This window comes from Sarcophilus harrisii, chromosome 5, assembly GCF_902635505.1.
Source record: "Sarcophilus harrisii chromosome 5, mSarHar1.11, whole genome shotgun sequence".
Taxonomy (NCBI): Eukaryota; Metazoa; Chordata; class Mammalia; order Dasyuromorphia; family Dasyuridae; genus Sarcophilus; species Sarcophilus harrisii.
In genome coordinates, this window is record NC_045430.1 from 101,503,695 (window position 1) to 101,522,372 (window position 18,678).

The following is an 18,678-nucleotide window of genomic DNA, read 5'->3' on the forward strand; positions in this document are numbered from 1 at the left end:
TGGTGTTAAGCTAAATGTTTAATTGTACATTTGATTGTCCAAGTGCCTTTCCAGTACACTTACCTGTTCAGGTTTTCCTCTTTTGGTGTTTCTAATTGGTATTGGAATTACAGAGGGGGGTGGGTGGTTGACCCTATTGCCTATTTCCTAACTTCTATTCTTAATTTACTACTAAATCCTCCTTCATGTCTTTATTTCAGTAGACAATCCATTGTGTTCTAATATAGAAAATGTAGCCCATTGCTTCCCCCTTCATATGCTACACCTTGACCTAATGTTTTTATGGTTTCATGATTTTGCTCACTTTGTGACCCTATTGGGGGGAGCTGACGATGGCGGTATATAGACTGATAAGCAAGAAGGGGTGAGGTGTATAGGGGTTTATCAATTATAGAACAGGCTCCTCTAGGAGGGTCTAGGGCACCGCCAAGTCCTTTGAGTTTTAAGCAATGGCTAGTAGTTCTCTGGCGAGTAATTTTGTTATTTAATTACCTCGGTTTACGGCTAAGCATAGTGGGGTCTCTAATCTCAGTTTGTCCCTTAGCTTTAGTGTTTTCAGCATTGATAAAGTCACGTAAGTGTTATATTTTAATATCAACTAGGGCGTATTACAGCGCAGTTGAGCTTTAACTTTATTTGGTAGGTTATATGCTTAAACACCCTTTACACCATTCTTCTGTTAATTTGGGTTAATTGTATGACTGCGGTGGCTGGCACGAGATTTACCAACCCTTATTTATTATGATTTAGTCAAACTTTCATTTATAGCTCAATGTTAGTCACTGCTGTAACCCGTGGGGGGGTGGTTAAACAAGGTGTCATGGGCTACTTTTGTAAGTGTGCCTGATACCAGCTCCTTTAGATTCTATGGAAGTTAAAAGGGCATACTCGCTGGGTTGCGGAAACTTGCATGTGTAGGTCTAATAAAAATTAACAGTAAGGCCAGGACCAAACCTTTGTGCTTGTGGAACTGATTAAAGTCCATCTAAGCATTTTTAGTGCTTTGCTTTGCGTTAAGCTACACAATCTATCAAAAATTTCAAAATTTATCAAAAATTTTTATAGATTTAAGTTTGTATACTATGTCAGTATTAAATTTATTTTACTTTTTTTTTTTTTGTTTTTTCCATGAAAAAATTTTAAGATTGGGTTGGAAAGTGATTGTATGTTTGGTTTATAGGATAGTAGGGTGTTTGTTATAATGTCTTGTAACAGTGGAAGTTTAATAGTGAGTGGTGGTTTGTGGGTCTTAGTTAGGCCTAGTTGCTGCTTGCATGTGTTTTAGTACCTATTTCTCCGCGGTATTTAATTACCATACTAAAGGCCTATCATCCGGTTTTGGGGTTTGACGGAAGCGATAAAATTTAGTAAGGGTTTAGTGGTAAGAAACTGTTATAGATATTGTTTGTCTTTATTTTCGTTTAAAACACACACGCACACACACACACACACACACACACACATACACACACACACACATCCACATCCACATCCACATACACCTATGCTCACTTACTCACACAAATGTACTTTTAGTCCCATTGTCTAGTCGAAAGTGATATATTGTGTGTGTGGGGAAATATAAACGCATGTCTAGTAAGGTTTTTTAATATAATAATATGTCTATCGATCATTGATTATATGTGTAAATTAATTGATAATTTAATATATAATTTAATATCTAAACATTTTATGTCCTTATTATCTCTAGTTAATAAAATGTCTAATCATCATTCATTGAACTGCACCATTATGGAAATAAGCACGTGTCCGATGTTCATTCTCAGTTGATGTCCGGTTGAAATGTTGTTGGTCTTGTTATGTAAGTCTGCACTTTTAATGGAGTCCCCCAGGCTCCCGCCCTGGTGATAAACCACCCCCAAATTAAAAACTACCTAATGCCGTAACGATCACTGGAGACGCCGCAATATGAGGCCAAACAGCATTGTTACCATCACAAATGCCTCTACGAAAAGCATGGTTGAGCTGAAATAGGAACGAATGGGCCTGAAGTAGCAACCAATAGCCAGTCAGAGGAAATAAGGTGCGTCCGCAGAGTATGGGCTTGCTCTGAAGGATTTAGTGTCTTCAGATGGCAGGTTGCTGATCTCTCATGAGTGGAGGGTTAAGGTATTCCTAATGGTGATGATCTGCTAGAGGAATGTAGCTTACTTGATCCGGGTCCATGGAGTTAATGTCTATCTACGCCAACATTATATGTCTTATGTAATATATACAGATTATGTATTATGTGCTATTATGAGTTATATTAGTTTAAGATATGCATGTATCCATTAATGTTTAACAATATATTATATTAATGTTTAATATGTATATAATTATATGATAGAGGACTATAAATGTATGCTCTCTCTATATATTTTTACTTAGCTAGAATTAAAAATTTGCAAAAATTTTAATACTGGGATAGTATACAAATTAAATTTTGTGATAAAAATAAATAAAAATTTTTATTGCAGGAAGTAGTTTAAGTAGAATATCGGCTTTGGGCCTTGATGATGGGTCCTAGGAAGGGGTTTACCTTCATAGCTGACTTACAAGGCTAGTATTTTGGTTAAATTACTTGGACTCTTCATTTAGGTTTTAGTATATAGTTTTCGAATAGTCCTGCAAGAGTTATTAGGACAAGAATCAGTAAGAAGTAGAGCATAGAGGCTAATTGGCCGATAATAATGAATGGCTGCTCCACAGGTTGGCCGCAGATTCAGGTGAGTGTGATTAGATTGGCGTTGAGGATTCAGAATAGGGTTTGGGAGATTGGGTGGAATATCATGTTTCGTTGGTTAGCAGTATGGAGTAGGGGGATGATTAGGAGAATTAGGATGGATGCTAGTAAAGCGAGACTCCTCCTAGTTTGTTGGGAATGGAGTGTAGAATAGCATATGCAAATAGGAAGTATCATTCTGGTTTGATGTGGGGTGGTGTGTTTAGAGGGTTGGCAGGTGAAAAGTTATCTGGGTCTCCTAACAAGTCTGGTGAAAAAAGGGCTAGAAGAAGGAGCACAAGAAGAAGGAGTATGAGGCCTAGGGCGTCTTTAGTAGTATAGTAGGGGTGAAATGGAATTTTGTCCGAGTCTGGGTTGATTCCTGAGGGGTTGTTACAGCCTGTTTCATGGAGGAACAGTAGGTGAACAACAGCTAATGCTGTAATGATGAAGGGTAGGATGAAGTGAAAGGCAAAGAATTGTGTGAGTGTTGCTTTGTCTATTGCGAAACCTCCTCAATTCATTCTGCTAGGGTGGTGCCAATGTAGGGGATAGCGGACAATAGCTTGGTAATTACGGTAGCACCTCAGAATGATATCTGACCTCAAGGAAGAACATAACCAACAAATGCTGTTGCTATAACAGTGAGAAGGAGAATTACGCCAATGTTTCATGTTTCTTTGTAGAGATAAGATCCTTAGTAGATCCCTCGGCCTACATGTAGAAACAGGCATATAAAGAATATTGAAGCCCCATTAGCTTGCAGGTTATGAAGGAGTCAGTCGTGGTTAACATCACTGCAAATGTGGGCTATGGAGGAGAAAGCGGTAAGTGTATCTGAAGTATAGTGTATTGCTAGGAAGAGGCCTGTGAGGATTTGAATGATTAGGCATACTCCTAAGAGAGATCCAAAGTTTCATCAGGCAGAGATGTTAGATGAAGTGGGCAGGTCAATAAAAGAGTGATTAATAATTTTTAAAAGGGGGTGTGTCTTTCGTAGATTGGTCATTAGTTTTTGTAGTTGAATTACAACAATGGTTTTTCAGGTCATAGGTTATGGTTAAAGTCCATACTAAAACTAATATGGAAATGATGCTTATTTTTGTATTGTCCTTGTTATTGATTTTTGGGTTTGTGGCATTCGCTTCTAAGCCTTCTCCTGTATATGGGGGTTTAAGTCTTGTGGTTAGTGGGGGTTTGGGTTGTGCTATTGTTGTCAGCTTAAATAGTACGTTTTTTGGATTAATTGTATTTTTGATTTATTTGGGAGGAATGTTGGTGGTGTTTGGTTATACTGCTGCTATGGCTACAGAGGAGTATCCTGAAAGTTGGGTGGGTAATATAGTGGCTTTTAGTATGCTGTTGCTCAGTTTATTAATGGAGATGATTTGATGTATGGTATCAGGGGAGGTTGAGGTAGTTACAGCTGTTGAGTTGTTTGATTCGTTGGGTAATTATTGTGTAGGTCAGGATTGGAATGGGGTGTCTTTGTTGTATGGTTGTGGGGGTTGGGCTATGGTATTATTAGGTTGAATTTTATTTATTACTATTTTAGTAGTTTTGGAAGTTATTCGTGGTCTTTAGTTATAAGATTAGGAGAATTAATGTTATAGAGATTATGAAGGAAAGGAAGTAAGATTTAGTAAGTCCTTTTTGAATAGAAGTAATAGTGGAAGATATGGAACTGTGTAAGTTAGCTTGGCCTTTTGGTACGATTTTTTCATATCACCCTAGATCAATTAGTATGGTAGCGATGAGTTGACCTATTTGTAGACTTGCCAGGGGGTTTAGTCGGTGAAAAATGTGTGTGAAATACCCTAGTATGTTTGAGAAGTTATGTGTATGGATTAGAGGTGTGATTGGCATTTTGTTAGTTAATATGTTTAGTTCGATTGAGATTAGGATGCCCGCAATAGTTACTATTAGGGCTGAGATTTTTGATAAAGCGGGTATTATTATGGGAATTATTGTGGTGGGAGGGATGTTCGTTGTGAGGAGGAAGCCTGTGAAGCCCTAGGGCTAGTCGTACAAATCCTATTATACAAATTTAACAAATTGATAGTGACTTGGACAAAATCACTCTTTTTCCTTCCTGTCACTATATCACATTTCTGATCATATTCTTTAAACATGAAAACCATTATGTATCTAAAGAAACAAATGTTCAATCAATTAACATCTTGTAAGAGCAGCATGTCTCTTAAATGAGTTTGCTTTCTTCAACCAAAAGTGGCTACCCCTTTCCACTGCTGCTCTTCCCCTGCTAAAACACATCCCATCTCACAACGATCTCTCTGTGACTATCTTTTCCAACCAGTTCCTTCTTTTTCCCACTAATTTCTTCTTGAAATCATTTGCTCCCACTAATCAATCCTTCTTAAATCACCTTCATTCTCCTGTCCCATCTCTCTGTCTCTCTCCTCCCAATGCCTACTTGCTCAAACCTTCTCCAACATACTTTAAACATTCTCAAACCAATAATTGCTTTTGTAAATCAATCTCTCTTGTCCCTTGTCTTTAAATCACCTTTAAAAAAACAACTTTAAACTTTAAGATTCACAATTAAGTTTGAACCAAATTTCACAAAACTCATAATATAGTTTACAAATTACTCAATATTTTTAAAAAACAATATACCATTTAAGTAGGGAGATACAAACATTATACCCCCCAGGTAAGCTATTGGCATTTTGTTTAATAACCTATATTTTAATTTGAAGTCCAGCCAAACAATGAGGCAAAAAAAAAGTTTTTCTCTTCGTGTGTAAAGACCACAATATTCAAACAATTCTCAAGATTTTATCCTCTTAATAAACCTAACATGTGCAAAGCAACAGTAAAATTATTTCAAAATTATTCCAATTTCAATTTTATTTCAATTTCAAAATTATAGTACCTTTTTAAAATATAGTAAGTTCCCAAAACTATTAATCCAATGTTGTAGACAAACAATTACCCAGTTTAGCCTTCCTAAACTTTCTGTTTTCTAATTCCATGAAAGCAAACTTGCTAATAATAATTTTTATTTCTTCTCCTGGGGAAAAAATTTTTTTTTGGAAGTATACCTAGTTTTCCCACAGATCCAACAGGTCAGAGCACCCCTGTGTTCAACTATTTATCTCTCTTTCTCTATTTTTATTCCTTCCTTCCAATATCTGCAACGTCTTATTTCCAATCTTAACACACATACCAATTTAAAGTTATTTTAAAATTAACCAGTACTTTAGTTTGTGAAATTTCCTAAAATCTACCTAGATATTCCATTCAAACTTCTTTTCTTTAGTAAGCCAGGAAAGAGTTAAGCACCAATCCCTGCTTTACCTTGAAATTTTTTTTTCTGAGTCCTGATAACAGGCTCCTTGTTTACAGGAGTGATAGCCACTGTTCTATTTTCTCAAAAGTTTCCAGACTTTCAATCTATGTTCTTATTTTTCCCCTTCTTCCCTTCTTCCTCCCACAATTCAGCCTGATATTTTTCCAAGCCTGCAATACAGAGGCTGAATTCTTATCTCTTAGGAGCTTGCTAACTTTTAACACAGAACAGAATGCAAAGCAGACAAACACACACACACAGACAGACACAGAGCTGTACTTTTCTTGAATTCCCTAGCTGATGTCGTGATAAATTCATGGACTGCTTCTACCACCCTGGATCCAGTCCAGATTTTCAGGGAAGGTCCTCCCAGAACAAAACAGCAGTATTTAACTTCTTTTGACTTTTCTCTTTGTACTTCGGGACATTATCCCAGTTATTTACTGACTCCCAAGGGGACTATTGGTTGGAATTCCCTGCACCTTGTCCTGACATACAACTTTGGACTGCAATCAGTACCTGTGTAGGTCACCCTCACACCAATGGTCACCTGAGAGCGCTCTCGAAAGCCCTTTCCTTGAGGTCTGAGCAGTCCTCCAGTTCTTTTAGAGAGCTTGTCTCTCCCTCGGCCAATAGACCCCCAGGCTTCGAATGGCACTTACCTCTTGAGCTACGCATAGATCTTCTAGACTGTGCCAGCTGTCAGGACTTGTCTATTGTCTTCTTTCTTCAATTCTGCGTTCTACTGAGTATCCTGCCTTGGGTCATTGTCTAAAAGGGAGGGAGGCTGCACACTCAGAGCTAGGGACCATGAAGAAAACTGCTCCGTGGGCGCCTGTCCCTGTCTGGGGTGCACATAGCCATCTTCCCCAAAGACCCCATCCCGGATGAGCCCCCAGTTGTTTGGGACAAAAAGACCTACCCAAATTGACTACTACAGAGATCACTCATAGAAAGCAGAATTATTTGTTAGAATCTCGAGAAGCGGACCCCATCCTGGTCTGTGAGCAAAATTTCACAGCAGGATAGGGCCAGAGCCTTGAAAACGCTTACAGCTTTTATACATTTCAGACAAAGAACCTCCAAAATCCCACCCTCTATATGTTGTGATTGGCCACATAAATCTACTGTTCCCCTAGTTGGTCAGTGCAATGTAGTAGACAAGGTGATTTACAGCTTCTTCTGCCACATAATCCAGGCCTTATCTAAAATCATGTGACTCCAGAGAAGCCGAAACTGAGGCCTATAAGGCTTGATCTTCTTTAGAATCTGTAAGTTCTTCACCTTTTCCCACACAGAGGGGAATGAAGGGAGAAAAAAATTGGACACAAGGTTTTGCAAGGGTAAATGTTGAAAATTATCTATGCATATGTTTTGAAAATAAAAAGTTTTTAATAAAAATATGTAAAATAAATAAATCCGTCATCTATTATTTAACAATTCTATCGAGATGAAGTATGATTCAGTGGCTAAAGTATTGGATTTTATATCATAGCACCAGAATTTCAATTCATATTTTGCTACTTAGTACCTGTGTGATCTTAGGCAAGCCATTTAATTTCCTTAGCCTCAATTTCTTTATCCATAAAATGAAAGAATGGAATTATGTGGCCTTTAAGATCTTTTCCAATTCTAGATCAATTATCCTACAATCTCTGATCTGTGTTAGATTTCCCTACTAAATATAATTTGTTAATGATGGGACAAGGTCTTATCTAAACTTTCAATTACTCCATCTCTTTGGCACTATGCTTATTGAACTGAATCGGATTGGACTGAAATATAGCTATTTTGAAGATGAAAGTAATTTTAAAAAAGAAAAAACAAACAACAGACTCTCATTCTTTAGCATATTAATACCCATCTAGTACATAAACATATCAAGAGTGAATGGGACAATGTCCAAAAAATGTTACTATTAAGAGAATGTCTCTTCTTCATGAGGTTATGAGTTAGGTTAAAGAATGTCATTAGCCCAACATGATGATTTCAGAAAGGCCTGGAGAGACTTACTCGAACTGATGCTGAGTGAAAGGAGCAGGGCCAAGAGATCATTATATACTTCAACAACAATACTATATGATGACCAATTCTGATGGACTTGGCCATCCTCAGCAATGAGATCAACCAAATCAGTTCCAATGGAGCAGTAATGAACTGAACAAGCTACGCCCAGTGAAAGAACTCTGGGAGATGACTAAAAACCATTACATTGAATTCCCAATCCCTATATTTTTGCCCACCTGCATTTTGGATTTCCTTCACAGGCTATTTCAGAGTCTGATTCTTTTTGTACGGCAAAATAATGGTTTGGTCATGTATACTTATTATGTACCTAATTTATATTTTAATATATTTAAGATCTACTGGTCATCCTGCCATCTCGGGGAGGAGGTGGGGGGAAAGAGGTGAAAAACTGGAACAAGAGGTTTGGCAATTGTCAATGCTGTAAAGTTACCTATACATACAACCTGTAAATAAAAGGCTATTAAATTAAAAAAAAAAAAGAATGTTATTAGTGAGGAGAACTGAAAAGAAGTCTTATTAAATAGTAGAGACCTACTCATATGAAAGGGTGTTCCAAATCACTATTGATCAGAGAAATGCAAATTAAGACAACTTTGAGATACCACTATATGCCTGTCAGATTGACTAAGATGACAGGAAAAAATAAGGATGAATGTTGGGGGGGATGCAGGAAAACTGGGACACTGATGCATTGTTGGTGGAGTTGTGAATGAGCACAACTATTCTGGAGAGCAATTTGGAATTATGCCCAAAAAGTTATCAAACGGTGCATATACCCTTTGATACAGCAGTGTTATTACTGGGCTTATATTCCAATGAGATACTAAAGAAGGGGAAGGGACCCAAATGTGCCAAAATGTTTGTGGCAGACCTTTTTGTAGTGCCTAGAAACTGGAAAATGAATGGATGCCCATCAATTGGAGAATGGTTGGGTATATCATGGTATATGAATGTTATGGGATATTATTGTTCTGTAAGAAATGACCAGCAGGATGAATACAGAGAGGCTTGGAGAGACTTACATGAACTGATGCTGATACTTCAACAATGATACTATATGAGGATGTATTCTGATGGAAATACACATCTTGGACAAAGAGAAGATATAATTCAGTTCCAGTTGATCAATGATGGACAGAATTGGCTATACCCAGAGAAGGAACACTGGGAAATGAATGTGGACTACTTGTATTTTTGTTTTTCTTCTCAGGTTATTTTTACCTTCTGAATCCAATTCTTCTTGTGCAACAAGAGAACTGTACGGTTCTGCACACATATATTGTATTTAGGATATACTATAACATATTTAACATGAATAAGACTGCCTGTCATCTAGAGGAGGGGCTAGAGGTAGGAAAGGGAAAAGCTGTAACAGAAGTGAGTACAAGGGACAATGTTGTAAAAAATTACCCATGCATATATTCTATCAATAAAAAGTTATAATTAAAAAAAATAAAATTGTTGTAACATGTAAAAAAAATAAATAGTAGAGAGCTAGGATATGGTATTTTTCCTAGTTCTTCTACATAAATGGATTCTTGAAAACTATGGATATTTTACTAAATGCTTAAAAACCTTTATGTAATTTATTAATTTATAAATGTAAATCATTAATTAATTAATCAAATCTAGGAATGGAAGTTCCATTTGCTTATCATTAATAATATCCTTTTTTAAGGTTGCTCAATTCTTCCTCCTTAAAGGCTTTTGTTTCTGGTAAGAATGAGCTGATATTCTATGAAAATAACAGAAAGGAAAGTAAAATTTAAAAAAATGACAAAAATCAACAAAATTCCTGAGTCATTTTTTCAAGACACATTGAAGACCTGAATAAAATGCTCCTTCCATTCAGTATTCATAGGTAGATTACACTAATATAATAAAAATAATTATATTATTCAAAAAAAATACACAGATATAGTGCTATATATCAAATGACAAAGAGAGCTAGATAGAATTTCTAGGTAGAAAATTTGTTTAGAGGAGCAAATAATTTAGAAATTAGAATCAAAGCAATGGTGAATGAAAACAGGAGTAATGAAAGCAGAATAGCATTTTCAGATCTTAAAATATACCATAAAATAATAATTATCAAAATTACTTAGTCCTGGTTAAAATTTTTTTTTATGTAGATCAATGGAACAGAACAATAAGGAAAACTCAGAAATAGCTGAATTTAATAAGTTGGTGTTTGATGAACTCAAGAATAAAAATAACTTGAGGAATAATTCTCTAGTTGATAAAAACTGCTAAAAACACTGGAAAGCAGTTTGGCAGAAATTAGGCTTATGCTAAGAACTTTTATCACATACAATAAGCTTAACATAAACATAGGATCTGAACATTAAAGGGCATAGCATTTTTTTTTTTAATTTCAAGAGAGCTCAACCTGGCATTTTTCATAACTATCTCTTGGGGGAGAATTCTTAACCAAATATGAAGTAGAAATAATCATAAAAGATATGATAGATTTAATTCCTTAAAATGAAAAAAAAGATTTTATAGAAATATAATTAATACAGCTTGGAAAAAAAATGGAAGCAGCAATTAAGAAGGGAAAACTCTGTATCAAATATCATGATAAGGGTCTGATATCAAAGAATTACTGTGAAGTAACACAAATGATTTTGTTAACTAGATTGCATTGAATATTATTTTTCCAATAGAAATAAACTTTTAAAAATAAATATCACAACCTATAAATAACCATGTGAAATATTGTCCCAAATAAAACTTTAATTTAAAAACCTGTTTTATTGTTGGTAGAACACCAACCCTGAAATCAGGAGGATCTGAGTTCAAATCAAGCCTCAGACACTACTTTCTAGCTGTGTGACCCTGGACAAGTTCATTTGACCCCAATTGCCTCAGTAAAAACCAAAAAACAAAAAAACCCTCTTTTGTCATACATTCAACAAAGTGATAAAGATGACAAAAAGATATTAATAGTAATTATTGGAGGGATTGTAAAAAGATAGGCATAACAGCTGTGAATAATTAGTGCAACCATCCTAACCATTTGGACATACTAATAAAGTGACAAAAATAGCCATCTCTTTAACTCAAAAATCCAAGAGAGGTTCACTCTATATCAAAATATTTATAGCAGCACCTTTTTGAAGGAGCAAAGAACTAGAAACAAATGGATAACTATCAATTGAAGAAAGGCCAAGCAAACTATAGAAAAATGGAGTGTTATTGTCTTACAAGAAACAATGAATAAAAGGAATACTCTTTTGTTATGTTTTTCTGAGGCTATTGGGAAGTATAAACTGTCTGAGATCAGATTTGAACGCAGGTCCTCTTGACTTCAGGGATCTAACCATTCTCCCATCTAGCTGCCCCATAAAGGAATAATATTAAATAAGAACTTGGGAAACAACATACCCAAAGTCTACTATAATATAAATAGAAAGAACAGCAATAACAAAACAACTGAAACCAAATTCTGAGAAATATTACAATGGTAAAACTCCATCCTGAAGAAGAAATGTGAGAATGCACCCTCCTTCATTCTTCATAGATGTAGGAAGCCATGGGTATGGAATATAAAGTTGATGTTAGTCAATTTATTAGTCAGTTTTATTGAAATATCTTTTATTTTCTTCTCTTGGCTTTGTTATAAGTGTTGGCTCTCCAATCTGGGAATTATGCCCCAAAAGTTATTAAACTGTGCATACCCTTTGTTCCAGCAGTATTATTACTGGGCTTATAGCCCAAAGAAGCGAAAGGGACCTGCATGTGTCAAAATGTTTGTGGCAGCCCTGTTTGTAGTGGCCAGAAACTGGAAACTGAGTGGATGCCCATTAATTGGAGAATGGTTGGGTAAATTGTGGTATATGAATGTTATGGAATATTATTGTTCTGTAAAAAATGACCAGCAGGATGAATACAGAGAGGCTTGGAGAGACTTACATGAACTGATGCTAAGTGAAATGAGCAGAACCAGGAGATCATTATACACTTCAACAACGATACTGTATGAGGATGTATACTGATGGAAGTGGATATCTTTGACAAAAAGATCTAATTCAGTTCCAATTGATCAATGCTGGACAGAAGCAGCTACATCCAAAGAAAGAACACTGGGAAATGAATGTGGACTACTTGTATTTTTGTTTTTCTTCCCGGGTTATTTTTACCTTCTGAATCCAACTCTTCCTGTGCAACAAGAGAACTGTTCGGTTCTGCACACATATATTGTATCTAGGATATACTGTGACATATTTAACATATATAGGACTCCTTGCCATCTAGGGGAGGGGGTGGAGGGAGGGAGGGGAAAAGTTGGAACAGAAGTGAGTGCAAGGGATAATGTTGTAAAAAAATTACCCAGGCATGGGTTTTGCCGATAAAAACTTATAATTATTAAAAAAAATAAGTGTTGGCTCTCTGAGAGGGAAGGAGGAAGGATATATTAGGCAATATAGATGAGATTAAAAACAAAAGAGAGCAATAATAATAATTTTAAAGAGAAAAACATTCATAATCCAACTGTTCCCTTTGTTGCAAGCAGACCTTATAATTCTATCAGTTGTCAATTACATCTGTGCCCACCAAATAGGAATATATATATATTCTATATCAATTATTTCTCCTTAATTTGTCCCTTCAATTGAACTTTCTTTTGTGGAAGAATAAATACCTAAATAATTGATATAAATTTCAAGTTATTTGAGAAAAAGCAGTTTAGAATTTATTTATCAAGATCAGAACTAAAAGTTGGTGGATATATTCACATTGAAGATGAATCTGGTGGGTTGGGGAAGAAAAGACAATAATCAAAAGCTTTGAAAAGCATGAACTGATGCTGAGTGAAATGAGCAGGAGCAGGAGATCATTATATACTTTAACAACAATACTATATGATGACCAGTTCTGATGGACCAGGACATCCTCAGCAACGAGATCAACCAAATCATTTCCAATGGAGCAGTAATGAACTGAACCAGCTATCCCCAGAAAAAGAACTCTGGGAGATGACTAAAAACCATTACACTGAATTCCCAATCCCTATATTTATGCACACCTGCATTTTTGATTTCCTTCACAAGCTAATTGTACAATATTTCAGAGTCTGATTCTTTTTGTACAGCAAAATAACGTTTTGGTCATGTATACTTATTGTGTATCTAATTTATATTTTAATATATTTAATATCTACTGGTCATCCTGCCATCTAGGGGAGGGGGTGGGGGGGGTAAGAGGTAAAAAATTGGAACAAGAGGTTTGGCAATTGTTAATGCTGTAAAGTTACCCATGCATATATCCTGTAAATAAAAGGCTATTAAATTAAAAAAAAAAAAAAAAAAGGATCAGGACTCAAAAGGAAAAAAAAAAAAGCTTTGAAAAGGAAACAAATAATGCTTTAGGCAAAAAGCAAGGCAGAGAAAGTTGACCCTGAAGTCAAGAAGTCCTATGTTCAAATGCTGACTCTCACTTGTTGAGGTGCCAGTCTGGGCAAATCAGTGATGAAAGTTTCAAAATAGTTGACTTCCATGAAAGTTAACAACTACAATAACTTCTCAGTTATGTGATAATTAAAATAGTTTGTCAATTGACACCCCAATTTTCATTTTATATACTCTTTACTTTGCAAAAATTATGTCAGCAGCTTATACAAAATATTAAATCAAGCAAAAGTGTGATATTTCATTTCATTATTTGAAAAGGATGAGATGTCAAACAATTCATTTAAATTATTCCCTATGTTTAGTCAATCTACAAATTTGTTAAAAGCTAAGTTTTGTTATGAGGATGAGCCTTTGTACTAACAAAATAAACCATTGAAAAGAAAACGAAAATGTTGGTGTTTTCCATTTGGTCATCTTAGATATAACAGAGAAAATATTGAATTAGTCAATGCCTAGAGGGAAAAATTAAAATATGTATGAAATTGTCAATAGAAACAGAATTACATTTAGAATAGCTTTTTCTATTTAATTGAATTCTTTACTTAGGTCTACTTGATTTATCAAATATTTCCCTATAATGGCTCTGATCACAGAATAACAAATTAAGTCTGTTACTAGATATTTCATAGAAATGCCAATTACATGTGCAAGGTATATATGATTTTAAAAAGCACACTAATTTGTAAGATATGTATTGATATAAAACATGGAAAATGAGCTCCCTAAGTATATTCCACTATGAACAAAAACGCACCTTTCCTGACTTTGTGCCATAAACATCCTGTGACCTTGTCACAGAAATACCAGAGAGAATAGGGCAGAACACAATTGAAGTTTCTGAGGATGCAGCTTTCTTTAACAATGCTAAAACAGCATTAGCAATATTATCTAAGCCTTTTGACACATTTTGTACCTTAATATGTCTAATCTTGTGCTGTATAATCCCATGTGTGAGGGGAAAGACTTACCATGAATTCAGTCTGGAGTAAATGAGAACTTGCCATGGTGTCCCTCAACTGTGACCTTGTGAGAATCCGGCTGGCTGACTGCAGATACTCCATTGCTACTTTCTCCCTTGGTGTTGGTACAGCCACAAAAGGCTCAATGCTTCCCAAACCACTCATGTCCAAAGTAAGAGACACATTGGATCCCCGTCTGCATTTGAAAATAGTTTGGCTCTGCATTAGTGAAATTATTTCAAAGAAGTAAATACTAAAAAGGTTACTTTAAAATGTTCATCACCTTTAAAAGAATTAGATGGCTTTTCTTCTGTGATTTTAAATTTGACCAAAGCAGCCAAATACAATTCTTTCAGATGAGTTTATTTTCATAATTAGAATACCTGAAATTTCATTATTGTGGATTCTATATGTACCAACACAGATCATAACCCCTCTAAAACTTTGAAGATGGTCTTTAAGAACTGCAATTGCTGAAAATTTGATTACAGTGTGGATAATCCACTTTAGACTTCATTGAATGGAAATAATAGGGTATGGAAGAATGAAAAGTTGAAGATAATTTCAATATTATGAGCCTTGAGGGTTTTCAATTTTTGAATGTTTATAGAGAAGGGTTAGAAGTACTATCAAATCAGATATTGTCAACTAACCCAATTTTTCTCTCCCTCTCTTCCTTCTGTCTTCCTCTCTCTTTTTCCCTCCCTCCCTTCTTTCCTTTCTTCTTTTCTTCCTTCTTTCCTTCCTTCCTTCCTTCCAAAATTGGGGTTAAGTTACTTACCCAGGGTCAGACAATACAATGCCCTCTCAGTCAGAGAGGTCAGAGAACAGCAATTGCCTCTCAGTCTCCTTGTATCATCCTCTCACAAGAGGAGATCCATTCTGCAGGTCTGGGGTTGGATCTCAAGCAGCCACTGTCAGGTGGCTCCCATATATTCCAACAGCTCCCCTGTATCCCAACAGTGACGTTCATCAGATTTGATTATTGTATAATAATGATATTGTTGTATACAATGATCTCCTGTTTTTGCTCATTTTTCTTTGCATCAGTTCATGTAACATTCATGTACCATAACTTATTCAGCCATTCTCCAAATGATAGGCATAAACTTAGTTTCCAGTTTCTTTCCACTACAAAAAGGGCTGCCGCAAGCATTTTTGCACATGTGGCTCCCTCTCCCTCCTTTAAGATCTCTTTGGGATACAAGCCCAGTAGAAACAGTGCTGGATCAAAGGGTATGCACAATTTGATAAATTTTTAAGCATAATTCCAAATTAATCTCAGAATGGCTGGATCCATTCACAGTTTCACCAACAATGTATTAGTGTCCCAGTTTTCCCACATCCCCTCCAACATTCATCAATTTTTTTCCTGTCATCATAGCCAATCTGAGAGGCGTATAGTAGTATCTCAGAATTATCTTAATTTGCATTTCTCAGATCAATAGTGATTTAGAGCATCTTTTCATATAACTAGAAATGGTTTTAATTTCTTCATCTGAAAATTGTCTGTTTATATCCTCTGACTATCAATTGGAGAATGGCTTGAATTCTTATAAATTTGAGTTAATTCTGTATACATTTTAGAAATGAGGCCTTTATAAGAATCCTTAAATGTAAAAATGTTTTCCCATTTTATTGCTTCCATTTTAATTTTGTATGCATTGGTTTTGTTTGTATAAAATTTTTTTAACTTAATATAATCAAAAGTAACTATTTTGTATTCAATTATGAGTTCTAGTTCTTCTTTGGACATAAATTCCTTCCTTCTTCACATTTTTTCCCATCAATTCCCTTGAAATTTGACATTTTGCTCTTCCAGAAGAATTTTTTATTATTTTTTCTAAGTCTCTAAAATAATTTCTTGGGAGTTTGGTTGATATGGCATTAAATAAGGAGATTAATTTAGGTAGTATTGTCATTTTTATTATATTTGCTCAGCCTACTCATGAGCACTTGACATTTTTCCAACCGATTAGATCTGACTTTATTTGTGAGGAAAGTGTTTTGTAATTGTGTTCATATAGTCCCTGGCTTTCCCTTGGCAGATAGATACCTAAATATTTTATACTATCGACAATTATTTTGAATGTAATTTCTTTTTGTATCTCTTGCTGCTGGACTTTGTTGGTAATATGTAAAAATGCTGATGATTTATGTGGATTTATTTTGTATCTTGCAACTTTACTAAAGTTGTGAATTGTTTTGAGTAGTTTTTAGTTGATTTGCTAGGATTCTCTGAGTATACCATCATATCATCTGTAAAGAGTTGTAATTTTGTTTCCTCATTACCTACTTTAATTCCTTTAATTTCTTTTTTTTTCTTATTGCCAAAGCTAACATTTCTAGTACAATATTGAATAATAATGGTGATAGTGGGCAACCTTGTTTCAAACCTGATCTCACTGGGAATATTTCTAGTTTGTCCTCATTGCATATGAGACTTGCTGATGATTTTAAATAGATGCTACTAATCATTTTAAGGAAAAGTCCATTTCTTCCTATACTCCCTAGTGTTTTTAATAGGAATGGATGTTGACTTTTATCAAATGCTTTTTCTGCATCTATAGAAATAATCCTATAATTTTTGTTACTGGTGGTTATTGATATAGTCAATTATGCTAATAGATTTTTTTCTAATTTTAAACCAGCCCTGCATTTCTGATATAAATCCTACTTGGTCATAGTCATAGTGTATTATCCTGAGGATGACTTTCTATACTCTAATTGCTAATATTTTATTTAAACTTTTTGCATCAATATTCATTAGGGAAATTGGTGTGTAATTTTCTTTCTCTGTTTTCACCCTACCTGGTTTAGCTATCAGCACCATGTCTGTGTCATAAAAGGAATTTGGTAAGACTCCTTCTTTTCCTATTTTTTCATATAGTTTATATAGTATTGTAATTAATTGTTCTTTAAATGTTTGATAGAATTCATATGTAAATCCAATCTGGAGATTTTTTTCTTAGGGAGTTGATTAATAGCTTGTTGTATTTCTTTTTCTAAAATGGGACTATTTAAATAATTTCTTTCCTCTTCTGTTAAGCTGGGCAATCTATATTTTTGTAGATATTCTTCCATTTCACTTAGATTGTCAAATTTATCGGCATATAGTTGAGCAAAATAGCTCCTAATTATTGCTCTATTCCTCTACTAATGGAAAGTTATCCCTTTTCATTTTTGAGACTAACAATTTGATTTCTTTCTTTCCTTTTTCTAATCAAATTAACTAAAGGTTTGTTTATTTTGTTGGTTTTTTTTTCGTAAAACCAACTCAGTTTTATTTATTAATTCAAAAGTTTTCTTATTTTTAGGTTTATTAGTCTCTCCTCTTATTTTCAGAATTTCAAATTTGGTATTTAATTGAGGATTTTTAATTTGTTCTTATTCTAGCTTTTTTAGTTGCAAGCCTAATGATCTACTCTTTCTCTGTTTTATGCAAGTGGGCATAGAGTTAAAAAAATTTCCCCTAATAACTGCTTTGGCTGCATCCCACAAATTTTGGTATGTTGTCTCATTGTTGTCATTCTCTTGGATGAAGTTATTGATTGTGTTTATGATTTGTTGTTTCACGCATTCATTCTTTAGGACTAGGTTATATAATTTCCAATTAATTTTTGGTCTATTTTCTCTGGGCCTTTTATTGCATGTGATTTTTTATTGCATCATGATTTGAAAAAATGCATTTACTATTTCTGCCTTTCTGAATTTGATTTTGAGGTTTTTATGCCTTAATACATGGTCAATTTTTGTATAGATTCCATGAACAACTGAGAAAAAAGTAAATTCCTTTCTGTCTCCATTCAATTTTCTCCAAAGATCTATTATATCTAACTTTTCTAAGATTCTGTTTACCTCTGTTTACCTCCTTAACTTCTTTGTTATCTATTTTATGGTTCAATTTATCTAGTTCTGAAAGAACAAGGTAGAAATCCCCCACTAATATAGTTTTGTTGTCTATTTCTTCTTGTCTGTCTTAACTATTCCTCTAAAAATTTGGATGCTATATGTGCATATATATTTGTATTGATATTGCTTCATTATCTATGGTATTTTTAGTAAAATATAGTTTCCTCCCTTATTTCTTTTAATTAGATCTATCTTTGCTTTTACTTGATCTGAGATCAATTCTGTATTTCCTGCCATCTTATTTACCCAATATTATGCTTTTCTCTTTCTTTTCCCCCTAGTATTTTGCTTTTGATCACCATTTCCCTCAAATAATTGTCCCCTTTA

General features: G+C 34.6%; 1 protein-coding gene across 2 annotated transcripts in view; it reads right to left on the reverse strand.

Moving 5' to 3' along the window:
* The window catches only part of PTPRR (protein tyrosine phosphatase receptor type R), a 371,281-nt gene that overhangs the window by 94,345 nt on the left and 258,258 nt on the right, over window positions 1–18,678 (reverse strand). For both annotated transcript variants that reach the window (XM_031939192.1, XM_031939194.1), the window contains exon 7: window positions 14,449–14,635. In XM_031939192.1, coding sequence (XP_031795052.1) covers window positions 14,449–14,635 — 187 coding nt within the window. The remainder of the gene's footprint in view (window positions 1–14,448; window positions 14,636–18,678) is intronic.